This window comes from Pomacea canaliculata, linkage group LG6 (assembly GCF_003073045.1).
Source record: "Pomacea canaliculata isolate SZHN2017 linkage group LG6, ASM307304v1, whole genome shotgun sequence".
NCBI classification, from domain to species: domain Eukaryota; kingdom Metazoa; phylum Mollusca; class Gastropoda; order Architaenioglossa; family Ampullariidae; genus Pomacea; species Pomacea canaliculata.
Window position 1 is genome coordinate 168,213 of NC_037595.1, and position 17,922 is coordinate 186,134.

Sequence of the window (17,922 nt, forward strand, 5' to 3'; positions counted from 1 at the left end):
CATGATTCGTTCCTGCGATCAACGAGCACCAGTAATGGTGTATTACCATGCTAGCAGTGTACTACGTCATGCTAGTGCACTATTCCTGATACTAAGAAGAGGTAACACCAACCAGAATTCGCTTTGAGTGACCAGCAATGTAAGAGTAGAAAGTCTGCAAGGCAGTGGCAAATTGTAAGACCATGGTAACATCATCAATTTTGGGTACAAAATAAGCAGACAGCAAACATGCTGCAGATTAGGTATAGCATTTGGGAGGACCTCTCAGTGATAAGCTATTCCCAATGTTAATTCATATTACATAAAGTGTCATGTTGATACATGAATATATGAATTTCAAGAAAATCATCAACAAATCAAAAGAAAGTGCTTACCCTACTGTCATGGCTTTGACGTGTGATGCTGGCTAGGTCACCACCAACAGGCTGCTGCTGTTGCAGCTCCACCTGTTTCTGATTGGCCCAAGACAACAGACCCTGCAATGTGCGTAACAAGTGCTGCCACTGTTCTGTGCTAGATTCCAAGCGCCCCCTGAAAGTTACAAAACAGTATGATGTGCATCCCAAGAAAATAACATTACACAACTGTACCATGTGCTCAATTTAATGTTTGACCCAGAGTTAGTATTCTCTAACTCAACATATGCACTTAATAGAGTTTTTTCATTTATAATAATAGTAATCCTTATCAATAGCATATATTTTACTATTAAGACACTCCTATTTTCTTCTTTGTTTTCAACATTTTCATACACAGATGCACTTGCAAGGTACAGAATATCTAAAATGTTTATTTTATGGCACAAGCAATAATTTATCATTCAACTGTCTTTATACAGATATTCACATTTACAAAAATATTGTATATTATTTATAACAATATTGTAGCAAAAACCCTAGTGAGCTGAGCTGGTTGCCCAAGCAGCAGCACACAGCAAGGCAGATGCCCTTAAAGCAGTTGAGGTTTCAACTCAGTTCTGTCATGTGGGCTGTCACAAGTGACAGGTCCTGCTTGTCATCCCACTTCTTCCCTGCCCACAGAACCTTGCTTGCTCTAAGGGTCTTGCTTGGCTAAGCAGTATTCCTGAGCTTAGCTACAGATTTGTCTGATGCAAGGCAAGTGGTTCTGAGCACTTTTAAGCAATGGAGAAATGTCCTTTTGCCACAAGGTGTTCTAGTCCTGCTCAAAATCACTCCCCTCTCTCCGTGATGTAGAACTTCATATTCATTAAGCTGTGCTACTGGTCTGGACGCTGCAAAGAGCTGGATGCTTGTTCATACAGGCTATCTGGGCTACTGAAAGTGCTGGACATTGGCACAATAAGTTTGTACAGGCTTTCTGTAAAGTGCCTGACACTCATATTTGGGATCAAAGGTTAGACTGCACTGGTACTAAATAAACCTCTATTGAATTTACATATCTTTGTGATAGCACAAATGCTAGTAAGTGTACATTTTATCATGGTTGAATTCATTAGTTAATTCTCCCATTTAATATTTTTCTGCTATTCTTTTTCATGAAGCACACTGAGCTCATTACCCTTTGGAAATGTGCTATATAAGTGCTCTTTAATGAATGTAATTAACATTATTTCTTGGGTGAACAAAACCTGTTTCATTTGGTGCACTTCAAAACCTGAACAGAAGCAGAAAACACAGAACATGCAAATAAATCTGAAATGAATCTTAAAACTAAGACCAGATCTTGGAGAAAGTCCTCATTAGGTGGGTCAGAGGCTGTAATTAGTGTGTTATGCTTTTTAGAGGACATTTGGGGCTTTTCTGCTTTTAGTTTTTGCTGTTTGCTGTCAGCCGTATTGTCTTAATCCAATTCTGTTTGGAACATTGGAAGAAAAGAAAAAGTGTCGAGTGTTTGATGTCCGACTGCATCAGGTTACAGGGATGCACTGTAAAATATACCTTTCTTGTTCAGACAAATTTACCTTAATATCCCCTCAATCTAATCACACATACCTGATGTCCATTGATTTGGTCAGAAGAGAGAGCCAGCGCTGGTTCATCTCTTCAAGTCGATCTTGCAGCACCTGGGTTTCTGATACACCCATCATTCTGAATAACTGACTTCCAGTTGATGCAAGAGAATCATACATGCTCTGCTGTGCATCTACTTCTGCTTGTAAGTCCTGTAAAAATAAAAAATAAAAAATCAACTGTAAATCAAATCTCAAAGAAAAGCCAGTCACATGCACTGACATAATTATGATAATAAGGCAAAAGACTGTTTAAGTTTATGATCAAAAATAACCTATAGAACATGTATCATCTTTAGTACCAGTTAACTGAAAGCGATAGAAGGCCTGGGTGCATGCCTCTCAAACTGCTTCATAAGCAAGTACAATTTTAACCCTTGACATACCAAACCCACAAAAAGTCCATGTTTGTCAAATGGTTTAAAATGACAACACTCAAAAAACTTATTATAAAATACCATCTAATTTAGTTTTTTAAGACATTACAACAATCAGGGTGCATATAGACACACAGCTCCCCCTACACCCACATATAAACGTACACAGATGCCAATGCACATGTTTTCACACACATGCACACATATGAACATACCCATACATTCACACACACACACATTTATAAGGAATATGATACATGTCAGGAAATAGTGTTTAAACATAAATGCTCATTAAGTTCATACACTAGCTCGGTATTTTTGCATGAGCAAATTATTCTGTATGTCATAGTTGTCTATAAAGACAGACTATGATTACTTGCTTTAAAAGTGTAGTTAGGGCTCAGGTTAACAGGTTATTAGTTATCATTCCTCTCCTTTAGTCTTTCTTACCCTAACCCTAATTTCCACACTCATGGGCAGTGAGTAAACTTATTATCCACATACAAATACCAGCGTGGATGGTTGTAGTAAACCATACCCGTGTGAATGGTGCTAGTAAGTATGCGTATCCACATATACATACCTGCCAGGATAGTGCCAGTAAGGAGGAAATGGGCAGGACTAGAAAATGAAGAAATGAACGGGTGGGAAAATAAGAAAAAAATGTCCACATGCAGTACAGTCATCTGGACATGAGCATCTGCAAATACGTCCTAAGCTGGACGTATGCTTGATTAGATGATGTGCTGGAAGTATGCACAAAAGCATACAGAATGTCACCAACAAAGAGGTAGTTAATATGTGAATATATGCTCAATTGTGTGGTTCATTTATACCAATAGCCATGGGACAAGAAAAGGTAGACTGAAGGATACCAAGAAAGAGGCAATGAATACCTGGATATATGCTCGATGGTGTGCTGCTGCCATGGCGGCCTTGACATTCAGTTGCTGGAAGTTGCTAGGTCCCACCACGGACAGGCAGTGGTGGAGGTGATGGTGGTCCCCATCCTTATGTACATCAACACAATCCACTTGGTCATCAAGCCTCTCGTTCATTCCATAATGTGCTTTACAAAGGACTTTACCATCCATGGGATGTTTCAAAGTGCATCCCAGACAACATTCCCCAGGACAGTTCAGTGCATCCTCTAAACAATAACTCAGTCTACAGTCCACCGAGTACTCCAAATGAAAACCACATTCACTAGTCATGATTCTGTACAGGACATTTGGAATGCGCTCATAACAGTGCTGATGTTACAAAACCCAAGTCTCTTGTATCGTGTTATCTCCAAAGGCAGACAACCTAACACTAATAACAGCAGGTATTTTATTTGCTTTTCATTCTTGTTGTTGAATGTCTCATTCATGGGTACACAAAGGTATACCGTAGCATGGTCAAGAGGAAACACCATGGTGCACCAAGTATTATCAGCACACCATGCATACCACATGTACCTTGAAACACCATGACAAATGTAGATTACCAACAAAGGCCCTCCAGGACACATCTACATGTCATGACATTCTAGGTGCCCCATGACAAAAAAAGGGCATATTTCAACAAAATCTGTTGACAGCCAGGTATGTATCAAAATTACAAATGCAATGGTACTATAAATAGTCAAATGTAAATGCCCTCAACTACAAGTGCAGTGGTATAGTGAGCTGTGGGAAGATGCCTGATTAATGTCAGGAGCAGAGGGTCCCTAGCTCATGAACAGCTCATTCCTATGGCTGAAACTCTTATCCCACCCAAATGAAAAGGACTCTGATTTATTAGGCAAGATAAAGAGGGCAGAAGAAGAGAATCAAGTTCTGCCTTCCACATGCAATTCATGGCCCCTACAAAGACTAGGCTAACTCCTTGCTTAAGTTTAAAGAGAGCTGCAGCTTGATCTTTCTCACATGTCACTGTACAGTTGGTTCACATAACTTTACAGTCACTTGTAGATTTATTTTGCTCCTCTCATGAGCTGCTGAAAACAAATGTAACTATAATTTTCTTAATTCTGTAGCTCTAGATAAGGATAGTTTTAGCTTTCTCACATCATATGCTGAGGGGACAAGGGACAACTGCAGCTTCACTGATCAAAGCTATGGCCATATAGCTAAGGTAACAAATGCAGCCTTTAGGAATGAAGCATTCCTGCACGTAAGCTTGAAGCTCTGTGAGTTGTGTGAAAGTTGCAAGCATGCAGCTCTATGGGTTGTATGAAAGTTGCTGTATACTTGTATGGTAAGGTAGATATATAGCATGGTACTAATATGTAGCACTGAAGAAATGCAGCAAGTAGGTAGTAGTACAAATGAAGACCTAACATATATTGCATACTCTGATATTGAATTAGTTATTGCCTCTGTATCAAATGACCAAGTAACTATTCAGAATGTCGTTACCTAAGTATGAGGTCAGATTCACAACACTTGACACTTTGGGCTGTGACAAAAGCTGTGTAACAATGTGCCCCTCTGCCCAGCACTGATAAACCAGTCACCATAGGCATTCTTGCTGGGACTCCAATCATCCCTCTCTTTCACCTGCGCGCTTGCCAAAAATATTCCAGCAAATACCAGGGCCACTTCTACAAGACTTGACACTGACAAAATCATGTCATCATAAAATATCGCCTGTACTGTGTTGCCATGCCTTTCATTTGTGGACTTGATGTCACATCACATCACAGCAATACCCCCAGTTTGATGACCTGACATCAAATGACAACTGTTGTCTATAGAAGAGGCTTCATGTGAATCGATCTAAGTGAGAGAGAAATACATTAACCGAGTGATAGTCATGGAAAGAGAATGGAAGTGAGTTGAACGTCAGATTTTTGCTGCCGATATCAGTGTTTGGCTATTTGTCCTGGTGTAGTGAGCCATTTCCGCTAAGGACAGTCCCATCTTCTGCATCAACACTTGTGTCAAATCACCGGATGTGGACGCCACCAAAGAGTGAAGGACGAGAGAGGCGCTCAAGCGGCAACCCACCTTTCTGTCGCGCATGGTTGCAAATCGCAAACTCAGCCACTCGTCAGCTGTCGTGCACGGTCGGAGCGTAACATCATCCAGGCTGGCGCTTGTGTCATCGTCATGCCGGTCGATGAAGGCAAAAGGTACGTCCACCTGACCCCGTGACCTCTCCTGCGTCTCACGGCCTTGAGCATCCGTCTGCAGCTGGCCGCACGTTGCACCCGCTTGTCGCGCTCCCTTCCCCCCCTTTGCCCCCGCTTGCAGTAAACGTGCACTTATGCACTTTTGCCACTGGAGGATGAAATCAAAAACACAAATTGGGACGCCGAGATCCTCAACCCACCCCACACAAGAGCATCCAGCATCCCGTGCATGCAAGTAACAGCACTTGGCCGCCTGCACGCGCCATGACGTCATACGGCGCGCTAACAACCGCCGGGCGCGCGGTGCCCTTCATTGTGCAGCCTCCCACCCCCCTACACACACCCTCCTCCTCCAGCCCTTGGTGCCGTAGCAACACGCAAACAAATGCTGGCAGCAAGAGCCGCTGCTGCAGTGTGGTGCAGACGCATGGTGGCCGCAGGATACTTGTGTAACGCCGTCTGTGGTGCTGCCGCCTGACTTCTCTGGCAGCCATGACACAGAGTGTGGCGGCGCCACCTTAGTCTCGTGTGCCACCCCATGTCATCAGCTTCCAGACTTAGCAAACTGCTCGGCTCAAACTCTATCCTCTTCAGCATCTTGCTTGGGAGGGTGGCTGCCCCCCTTGCCCCTTTGGTTCCTACGCCACTGTAACCTCACTGAGTGCGTCCTTTGGAAACACTACTGACTACATGCGCACGACATAGGACAGGTCACCCAGTTATATATACCGTTATATCTGTATGGGCCGTGTACTTGTATTTTACTTATAGTTGTACAACCCTACGCCACTGTAACCTCACTGAGTGCGTCCTTTGGAAACACTACTGACTACATGCGCACGATATATGACAGTTATACTGCCTGCACTTGCTGAGACTTTAGTAAATAATCATTGTTTGTTTTACCATCCTAGTACTTGTACATTACTTATATCTGTATGGACCTCATACTCATATGTTACTTATGGTTGTACAACCCTAGTATTGATTGCTCAACCTTTATCATTACTTTCATAACTTATAGTTGTACAACTTAGTACTTGTACATTACATCCAGTTGTATTGCCAAGTACTTACACATCACTCATATACACATCACATCATTACTTATAATTATTAGTTGTATAGCCCTAGTACTTATACATTACTCATAGTTGTACAACTCCATTTTACATATAGTTACACAACCCTACTATTAAAATATCTTAATGTGAGCCTTTAATAAATCATTCTAGTTGTACAGCCCTTATACTTATACATTATAGTAGTATGACCTTAGTACTGACTGCTCTTGATGAGCTTTTAATAAATAAGTTGCACAACCCTACTACTGACTATTCTTGTCAATAATTACTTGTACAAGTCTTGTACTGTCTGTTCTTATCAAGACAATTTTAGGTTTTTTCCCCACATTAATAGGAGTTTGAAAAGTCGAACTGTAGCAATAGGTGGGTGTAAACCACATATACCAAATTATAGCTGTTAGGAGAGTACGCATGCATGTATATGCTAATGATTCACTAAGCATGCATGTGTATGTATGTACTGTGTTAATTAGAGAATAAGCATTTATGTGCATGTATATGTGTATGCACACTGTTTCAGGCATGTATACACATCTAATTAACTGTGCTTAGACAACACAGCAGGATTACAAGGCCAAAAGAAAGTGTCCGTCATGATTACATCTAACACCACAAGTGTGATAGTGATATCAACATTGTAAATACTGGCAGAAATGTGAACAGATAAGCAAGATGCAGGTTGATGATAACTACTCACCCTGAACTGCTCCAGGTACTCTTGGGCCAGCTCTCGCTTCTCCACGACATCTGTTTTCTCTGTCTCCTCAGCTAGTCGTTGAAGACTAGTTTCAATGGCAACAAGACGTCCAAGAAAATCATCCACTGCTGCTTGGAACTCTTGCAAGGAACTGCGGTCACTCTGCAATGATTTCCATCTGCTAGCCAATCTGAAAAGCATCATTATATGAATGGATCCCAATACCTCTATCATCAAAGGTAGGCTGAAAATACTTTACAATAACAAGACATAATATAACAAATAGAGTTGGTCTCAAAGTACTTTACAACAATAAAAAGTCAATAATATTGATGAGAGTTGGTCTCAAAAACAAAGAGCTCATTTTGACCCCAGTTAAGAAGCCACTCAAGATGGTAAATGCTATAAGTATGGATGGGTACTACTGCCTAACCATGGCAAATCTTCAACAAGCCACTAAAATGTTCTGCCTCTGAAAGTAATGATGTTAGTACTAAAACTCAACTCACAATTTCTGGTGCAATTTTCACATTTCACAGATAGAAATATTACCGGATCAACACATTATCTTTTGACCCAAGCAACAATAAGCTGACAGATGAACATGCTCATTATGAATAGAATTCACTATCTGTGTAGCATGAAAGGATTTAGTTAATGGGATAGGATCCATCATCTGTTCAAAGAACATGTTCTTTTCACATAAAAAGGTGGAGAGAAAATTATTATTATTGGTAGTCCATTAATACAAACATGGCTAATGATGAATTATGCATTTCTTCTGTTGGTCCTTGTGTGAGTTTTGTGATGACTGAGAGACTAATTATGGATGAGCAGATTCCACCACATACAGGGTAGGTGAAACTAGAAGTCATCAGATGAGGTGTTATTGCCCAGTGTATTGACTACCTTGTGCTCCTTGACCTTGGAGCAAGAATTCCACACAGTAATGTTCACCCTTCTAAGTCACCAGTTGTGCTCTCAAAGTTATTGAATAAGGCGAAGCTATTTTGCAGATATGCTTTAACAGAATCCTTGTATCTCTTCTTTGGGCAACCTATTTTATTGTCCTTTCTGAAAGCTGACCATATAGTAGGAGAAAGGATTCTGGTACTACCCAAACTAAACCAGCTTATTTTGGATATCATAAGGGCTTTTTCAATCCTGGGCCCATGAGCTCTCTGAAGGACTCTGAAGTTGGACACTGACTTGTCATTGAATGTTCATGATTTTGTGGAGACAGCAAAATATTAAATGCTTGAAACTGTATGATGTGGGGTCTGTTAAGTCCATATTTTACAGAAGAAAGCAGAGGTGATAGAACAGCGGGTGTGTAAACTAGTATTATCCTAGACACCTTGATGTTATGTTGCTTGAGCACTTTGATGCTCAGACTGCTGACTGCCTGGTTACCTTGAAGATTTGAACATTTATTTCTTTGTCCAATGAACCCTATTTGAATATTGCCCAAGTAATTCAAGTCTGGCACTGCTTTATCCAATGAATTTTACTTGGTCATTGTCAAATATTTAAAGTCTGGCACTACTTTGAGAATGGTGCCATAAATGGCAGCAAGGGGATCAGGTGTGTTGGAGAACTTTGTTTTCTTCCAAGACTGATGGTGAGTCCAAACAGTTGTACAGCTCCAGAAAGTTTGTGGTAGGGCATTGCATGCCAAACTGCAATCTGCATAGCCTATAAGGATGCAGACACCTGCAAAGAGGGCATCAGGCTAAAGTTTCTGAACTGTTCTGCCTTTGCTGTATGTTCCATTGTAGGTGTTTAAAATGGTGGGTCTTTTTGGTAGTGAACATTAACTTGGGGGTCATTCTGCTAAGCAACAAAAGCTTTCATGTTTTCTTCTCAAGCTGAAATTTTCATAGTTTTCACCAAAAACTTCTTGGTGCAGTCTTTTCCTTGTGCAAGTCCTGATCTTGCTGTATCAGACACTTTCCTGAGGGGAAAAATACATCTATACTATCTATACTATGGACAGGAATAAGGCAATAACCATTGTGGAACTTGTGTACCCAGGTAGTGACCATGAGCTTGTTCTAACAAACTTGAAGATGAAAGCAATGCAGCTCTTGCACACCCTGAATTTGCTTTGATTTTACAAAGAAGTAAACTGTGCCATCAAGAAAGGGATGAAGGCGATGGAGTACTGGATTAAAAGCCAATGCCAGGATCTAGAGGATGGAATGACATGAGGTGACAGCAAGAGGACCTACCAACTTCTTAAGACCCTCACTAAGATCAGCACAAGACCCCAGTCATCGAAGACAGCAATGGCCACCTTCTCACAAAAAGCAATGTAATCGATCAATGTACTGAATAGTGAAAGGACCTGTACAACTTCCATCTGAAGACTAACACCAACATCCTCCTAAACAACAGACTAGAAACAGTGAACCTGCAGACCTACCAGTCCTACAGGAAGAAGTCAAAAGAGCTGTACACATTCTGAAGGAAGGAAAGTCGCCAGGCGTTGATCATGTGCCAGCTGAGCTGCTCAAGCAGGGTGGAGAAGAAAATACAAAAGCCCTGGCTGTCTTGTGCCACAGAGTCTGGGAACACAAGGAATGGTCCAAAGAATGGACGCAGTCGTTAATCATACCCCTCCCCCCAAAAAAAGGAAACAGCAAGGAGTGCCAGAACTACACAACTACAAGCCTTTTCAGCCACCTAAGCAGTCATGCTGAAGGTCATACAGAACCACAGAAGAGCTGCTGGCAGAAGAAGAGACTGGACTCAGACCAAGTAGATGCACAGTTGAGCAGATCTTCAACTGTCACATCATTATAGAGAAGCATCTTCAGCATCAGCGGTACCTTTACCAACTTCATTGACTTTAAAGAGGCATTTGACAGGGTCAGGGTTAGGGTTATGGCATGTGATGTGAGCATTCAACACTGAAAGCCTTGTTCAGGTCATCAAGGTGCTGTACAATAGCTCAACCAGTAGAGTACTGCTGAACAACCAAAAAGGAGCTTACTATCACGCCACTGTAGGCGTATGTCAAGGATGCCCCCTATACATGCTGTTTAATATCTTCGTGGAGAACATCACACTTGAAGCTCTCCACGACCATCATACTTCCATTTCCACTGGTGGAAGACCAATCTGCAACCTATGCTTTGCAGATGACAAGACCTGTTAGCAGGCACTAACAAAGAACTTCAAGACCTCACCAACGGACTGAAAGACAGTTCAAATGCATATGGAATGGAGACCAGCACTGAAAAGAACAAAAAATACGATCAACAGCAGTGGCAAAGCAGAGATCTACAAGAATCAGGTACAGCTCGAAGAGGTCAGCAGCTTCAAATACTTGGGAGACACTCTCTCCAAGGACGGCAGCTCTACCCCAGATATCCACATCAGGATCAACAGCAACAGCTGTAATGGCTAGACTAGATAGATCTGACATAGCCACAAGATTCACTACCAAGTACAAGCTGTACAAATCCCTGGTAGTACCAATCCTGCTTTACAGATGTGACACGTGGACTCTGCTTGGGAAATGAGAATCCAGGCAAGTTCCTGAGGAGGCTGCTCCAGATCTTACACAGAGCACATAAAATCAACAACTTTGTACGAAACAAGATGGCGACACTCGTAGGACACCAGGAACCTCTACTCTCAAAAGTCAAGCAATGTAAGTTGGTTTTCTTTGGCCATGTGACCCGGCACGACATCTTGTCGAAGACTATCCTCCAAGGCACCTTGGGGGAAGGGGAGGGGTAGCTGACACCACAGCACAGTGGTCAGAGGAAGAACTGACTTACGAAGGTCAAAGACTGGAGCGGTCATCCTGTACAGGACCTGCTGACTATTGCCCACAATAGACAAGAGTGGCGGGCCGTCAGCTCCCGCGTCTATCCATGCGACCATTGCCGGTCAAGGGTCCACTGACTGATTGTGGAAGTGTCAATAAATGGTGGTGGAGGTGGGAGTACTTCAGCAACAGAGAGGCCTTGCCTTTTAAGTGAATATACCTCTGATGCTCGCATGAAGTAATGTGGTAGGAGAAATTGGCAGAAGGAAAAAATGGTTATTTATCAAAAAAATGTGAGTGAGGAGTATGGGGTATTTTTATTTAGAGAGTGCTTGGAGGACAATCTGAAACTATTTGACCAGAGCAATAAAATGTTATTTACAAAAGAAGTAAAAGAGTTTGCAAGTTTGTGATTTCACAATCAAAATGTTCATAGAAAAGCAAGCTTTTTCCTAGATTTATTCAAAAACAAAATGCCTGACAAGTTTTCTTGTAACTGTTTCCTACTAGAGGGGTTGCCAGAGTTCTTACCTATCTCACTTTTGACACCTTGTTAACAATTCTACTTTGTTCAATACATGATACTTATTTAGAATGACATCTTGCCCAGGTACTTCTGTGATAGATTTAAAAAGTAAGAATAGCTGCAAAGTGTTGTAGACCTTGTGGGCCAAACAAATATGAAATTTGCTTTAAACATCAATGTGTTATGTGCTCACAAAAACAGTGTGCTGCACTACAAATTCAATAAACCAGGTGTGTTCTGCCAACTGACAAAACTAACAGATGATACTAGTTCCCATAAACAGTTATGTAGATGGCCCCTTGGACAGAAAGAAAAAAGCAACAGGGTGATCTAATAATAGACCATTAGGCAGAAACCCAACAATGTGAAACAGCTGTGATCTGTGCGGTGTATTCTGTACTATACAATTTCACTCTGGGATATCAAAAGTAAGCAAGTGATGATGTTACTATAAATATTATCTACAGAAGTTGACAGACATCACAAACATCAGTAGCAAGACTGATGAGGAATGTTCCTTCAATGCGGCTGGCATCACTGACAAACGAAGACTACATTAACAGTTGCCATAAAAAGAGATGAGCACATTTTTATGGTCACAAATCAAACGACTTTCGTAGTCACTTGACAAGTGAAATGCCTTTTACTGTCATTTACAAGTCAAATGACTGTCACATGACAAGTCAAAGGTCATTTACTGTCACTTGACTTTATCTTACTTATAGATACTTGTCTTGGACATCATGGTGACAGTTGTTCAGTGACCTTCCTTTACGTCTCTAAAACCTCTTGACCCTGCAGATGAATCTGACAGTCTCTTGAGATTTTCTTGTGACATTTGAATTTTATAAACATCCTTCATGACCTTATTATAGTCACTTGACCTCTCCTGATGATGTCACATGACTTGTTCAAGTATGATTTTCACTCTGATATACTTTAAGGAACATTTCAAATTTCAACATAGCAGTCAACTGATAGCGGAAATAATGAGGCCAGTTCTTCATCAAGCTTCAAATACTGTGGTTATCAAGGTTTACTCCTTGTCGTCAATAAGATTCTGCTCTTCTGTGTTTATAAAGGTCGGTAAGGGCTTCACGGATGCCTTATCCCAGCTAAAGAAAGACTGGTCCATAATATCATGTTCATATCACTGATTTCGTTTTCCATCTGATTAAATGTAAAACCAACAAAGAGTGGTAGTAAAAGTAGTTGCTTCAACAACAAAAAAATGTTTAGTATCCAGTTGCACACTTCATTTTTGATTGTTCACATCTGCTGGAAGTGTTATTTACACCATCCCTAACTTGAATGTAATGTTCTTGATCACCTCACAAAAACCCATCTAATGTTGTCTGTACAGGAAACATTCTGTAGCATCCAGTATCATGTTTCATGCTTATGATACAAACAGCGACACTTCAATCCTGAGGTAATCTTACCACCGTTGACAGCATAACATATGAATAGCAGTATCAGACTGCTCACATTGCTGACAGAAATTCCACTGTGGAGTGCATTTTATGCTGACAATAATTCTTGGCTAAGGACCACAAGACACTGGCTACTCATATCAACATCTGTCTTCCACACACAGGAAAATGATGAGGAGCAACATAAATATACGTAGTTCACCAAAAGCATAATGCAACACATCTGAGTGTATATGTATGTGTGCACACACACACCCCCACAAACAACACTTGAGAGGGGAGATGGAGAGAGCAAGAGGAGAGCTTTCTATATTTTGCACCAGCTCCCTCAGGCAAAGCAGAAATGCCTTCATGGAACCAAGGGCAGACTTTGTACCACCTGCTTTTGGTTTCCATGGACACTAGCTCCCAGCAACAGCATTCACTTGGCAAAGCCTCATGTTTATGTTTTTCATCACCACATTGGGTGGCATGATGAATGATGATGTTTAGATTGGCAGCAGGAAGTATCCTGCCTCTAAAAATGTACATGTGCTGCTAATATGCCGTTGTGGTCACTGATTTATTCAGTGCTGATGAAATTATTCTTGTATCACTATGATAATGGTTTAAATTATTAATTATAAGCAAAAATAGTAAAAGACTGCTGCAGCTGATCATCAATAAAAATGATGAAGGATGATAGTGTTCATTATTAAAGGATGTGGTAATGGGCAATACCATTAAATGACAGCAAAACTTAATGGTTGAAAATGTTATCAGTAAAGATGGTAAAGAATTAACAAAACTGTCAACTTTCTTATCTTTTCATGGTTTATCTCTATAGATATTGCTCATCTGAAATGCTTTAAATCAAATCAAATCAGACTTTATTGTCTGTTGAGGATACCCAAGACAGAAATTTTTCTTTTGCTCACAAGGGCAGGCATACATACTCAAACAGACAGGTTTGTATGTTTACTACTTCTACCTGACTGGCATTCACTTGATAAGAAAACAAATAATTCTGGTGATGAATTTATTAATTTATGCATTAACTGAGGTTCGCTTAGGGGTATGCTTGGACACATACACCAACCTACTTACAAGGGTTTGAGTCTGATTCACTATTAAAGGCTTCTCTTTTGGTCCCTGTTTAGTATTAACATAGCCCTACTAACCTTATACAACAGTTTACATTTACAGGACAGCCTGATAAATATTAGCATTGTCTAGCTAAACTGATACTGCAGCTTACACTTACAGGACAGCTTGATCAGTATTGCTCATCTAATTGATGACTGTTTAGGACCTGCAACCACCTGTTAGGCTGCACAAACAGGCTGCAACTGCCTGCGATCATTGCACCTGCTTTACTGCCTGAAGCCTTTGGCGAGTTTTTTGTCCACAATATTTTTGACATCCAAAGGCTAAACTTGATCAACTGCCTGTGGACCATTCAGCTCTTGCTAACCACATTGACAATCTGGCTCCTTTGCTTCCTTTCAGCCAATCTCAGAAAGTGAACTTAGGACCATCATACTCCAGTCAAAACCCACAACTTGTCTACTGGACCCAGTTCCCACCTCACTAGTGGTAGACTGTCTTGACGTCCTGCTCCCTGCCCTCACAAAAATAGTAAATGACAGCTGGTCCTCTGGCAATTTCCCAACTACATTCAAAACAGCCTAAGAAACAAAAAAAGCCTACCCTTGACATCAGCGAGCTAAACAATTACCATCCAGTCTCAAACTTGCCATTTCATTCCAAAATCCTTGAGAAAATAGTTCTCAAGCAACTTCTATCCTAACTCTGAAAAATTGATTTCTCCATTACAGACTGTTTCTCACCATTTTTATAGCACTGACACCATCCTGCTGAAGGTGACAATTGACATTTTGTCTGCTCTGGATAGAGGTGTCATCTCATTTCTCACCATATTAGACCTGTCTGCTGATTTGATACTACAGACCACAGTATTCCCATTCATAGACTTGGTACTCTCTATGGCATCTCAGGCTCCCCACTCGACTGGATTCAGTTATTTCTCTCAGATAGGAAAAAGTCGGTTATAATGGATGGCCGCATGTCTCCACAAGTCTCTATTCACTCAGGAGTCCCCCAAGGTTCTGTACTTGGTCCCATCCTCTTCATCATGTACACTAAGTCACTTACTACTCTAATTCAATCTCACTCTGTATCTGATCAATCCTTTGCTGACACTCAGCTGTATACCATCTGTTCTCATTCTCAGGCACACACTGCTATCCAGAGCATCCAAGATTGTATTTCTGATATAAGACTATGGATGATCTTCAACAGTGTACCTCATCCACAAGCTTCAGAAAGTCCAGAACTCAGCTGCTTGTCTCGTTTTCCGGACTCTCAAATGCGAACGCCACACCACTTCTTCCTTCTCTTCACTGGCTGCCAGTTAAAGCTAGAATAGGCTACAAACTGTCAACTCTATGCTATGGATTCTTTGAAGGCTCCTCCCCAAACTAGTTTACTGAAATCTTGTCTGTCCACACTCCTGCCCTAAACCCTGGCTCCCCATCAGACTGGCGCATTCTATCCTCCCTCCCACGAAGACAGTCACATAGGGACAACGGACGTCCTCCCTCTGTGCTGATAAGCAGTGGAATATCTGTTCACAAAGTACTAACCCTAAATTACTATTCTTAACTCCATTAATACGGACGTGTTAACTGTCAAGCACGGCACCAACTGTTTACAGCATCCTTCATACCTTCATCCATTGCTTTACGTTCTGTGCCTCTATATATTTCCCCATCCACTATCTTCATTTATCATTACTGGTCTGCACAGCGAGTGCAATCTATCTTGGTTGTGGTGCTGCGCATTACAAATATCCATTATTGTTATTAACATCATCCTGCTAACCTGATACTACAGTTTATATTTACAGGACAGCTTGATCAGTATTAACATTTGGTGATGACACTGATAACCCATGATGACTCATAAAAATATTAAAGGAACCTATAAGTTTGGTCATAAGAATAGCAGAAAATTTTAATAAGCTGCTCTGTAGATTCTCTTCAAACTTTCTATCAAAATAAAGTATCAGTGAAGAATATTGATACTGTTGACAGTTAAATTATGCATACACTTTAAACTGTTGAAGGTGTGATAAAGTGTTATGCTAACAGACATTTACAACAAGACAAAACCTTGTCTCCAAAATATTTAACTTTATTTCTTGACCTGCAACATTGGTATCTGTCAAAAAATCTGCCACTGATTCTTTGTTTCAATTCACCAAATGATTACTGGCAAAAACTACAACAAATATTTATTTTCAAACGACTTTAGATTCCCAAGTTTTAACAAGAACATTTACTTTTGTCCCAACATGCCGATGACAGTAGCGCTGATTGTATTAGGTACATGCTGATGACACTTGTGCTGCTTGTACTAAGTGCATGCATTTTTGTCCCAACATGCTGATGACAGTATTGCTGCATGTAATAGGTACATGCAGATAAGTACAAGCTGCTAAATCAGGTATCATTCAAAATTTACAAGTACATAAAATATTTCAAAATATTACAAAAACTACAAATATTACAAATTTTCAAATATTACGATAAATATTTTAAGTATTAAGAATAATAGTTGACAAGTAAATGTCAGCAACATGTAAGCACTGGATGTCGTAGTTTGTGTGTGTGAGGTGCCACCTAGCGCCCGCCAGCGCTTGTATGAGGTATCTGACCTTGCCTGACCAGGTCCGACGAGAGAGGGAAACAGGGGGAAGGGGGTCTGGTGTACCTGGGCCCCTGCAGCTGTGAAGGAGGCTGGGCCTTGGTCCGTGCATTTTTTCCCTTCTTCTTTTCCTTTTCTTTTTAAGAACGTTTGAGGTAGCATTCCTCATTGTGGGAACTTTTCTATGAGCAGGGTGCTACAGGTCTGATCCTTTAGCGTCAGTTTTCCTCACTTACTAACCACTCACATGTAAACAACTCTGTGTTCAAGCAATGATGTAGATCCTAGTGCGCTTGTCCTAATGTTTGTAGTCTATATTACATTACTGAATGAGATGTAAATACTGACAATCGAATTGTAAGCATATTATTATATCCTGGGAAAATAATTTATGATTACAATTACAATTACAGGGGGCCCGGAGAAATCTCTACCCCCAGGGCCCGTGCTGACTCTTAACAGTCCTGCGCCTGACCTGCCAACGTCAGCCACACAGCTGTAACCCAGCCTGCCTGGACAATACTAGCAGGTGCATGACTGAGTGTGACTGATACAAGCATTGATACCTAGAATGTTCGGTGCAGGAGAGGGCATGTATGACGAGTAGATGCTGGATGTTTGAACATTAACATTTGTACACAAGTTTTGAGAGCTAATGTCAAAGTACTGGGAGTGAAAGTGGTAGAGAACTGCAGGAGCTGTTGTGTGGGTGCGAGTTGTGCTTATGTGTTTGGCATGTGTCACCACTAGCTTGTATTTGGTGCATGTCACCGCTAGATTGTTGTGTCCGGCATGTGTCGCCTTTAGCCAGTGTCACTGAGGCCAGAGCTGTGAGGCATGTGTTGGTTCAAGTAGCAGGAGTCACTGCTAGAATAGTTTCAGCATGGACTGATATTGTCTTGCTGATGTATCGCCGATTTGCCAGCATATATAAAAGTGGAAATTGTTGTGTAAGGGTGTAAATAAAGTGCTTCATTTGAAATATCTTCGACTACAAAGACTCAGTTTCTTGGAGAGGTTGGCGGCATAGTTTTAGGACCCACAAATGAGCCATTGATGATGAAATAGGTGCATGGGACTTATGCTTCGTCGCTTCAGTTCACCACCACTTTTTCCCTAGCACTTATATTGATATTATACAAAAGAAATGATATTATGTTGTAAGTGCTATAAACTGCAAGCTGATCACATATCACAGACATGAACATAC

The 17,922-nt window shown here is 41.0% G+C and overlaps 1 protein-coding gene and 1 long non-coding RNA gene across 16 annotated transcripts in view; one reads left to right on the forward strand and one right to left on the reverse strand.

Moving 5' to 3' along the window:
- The window catches only part of LOC112567040 (dystrophin-like), a 172,543-nt gene that overhangs the window by 37,353 nt on the left and 117,268 nt on the right, over window positions 1-17,922 (reverse strand). For all 15 annotated transcript variants that reach the window (XR_003099724.1, XM_025243511.1, XM_025243515.1 and 12 more), the window contains 3 exons: window positions 7,268-7,457; window positions 1,974-2,143; window positions 375-531 (listed from right to left, as the gene is read on the reverse strand). Coding sequence is in view for 14 of the 15 variants with exons in the window: in XM_025243511.1 (XP_025099296.1) it covers window positions 375-531; window positions 1,974-2,143; window positions 7,268-7,457 (517 nt within the window). In the remaining variant the exon portion in view is untranslated. The remainder of the gene's footprint in view (window positions 1-374; window positions 532-1,973; window positions 2,144-7,267; window positions 7,458-17,922) is intronic.
- On the forward strand, window positions 5,351-17,696 carry LOC112567046. The gene is made up of 3 exons (XR_003099725.1): window positions 5,351-5,485; window positions 7,283-7,506; window positions 17,126-17,696. It is a non-coding gene; the product is annotated as an uncharacterized LOC112567046 (long non-coding RNA).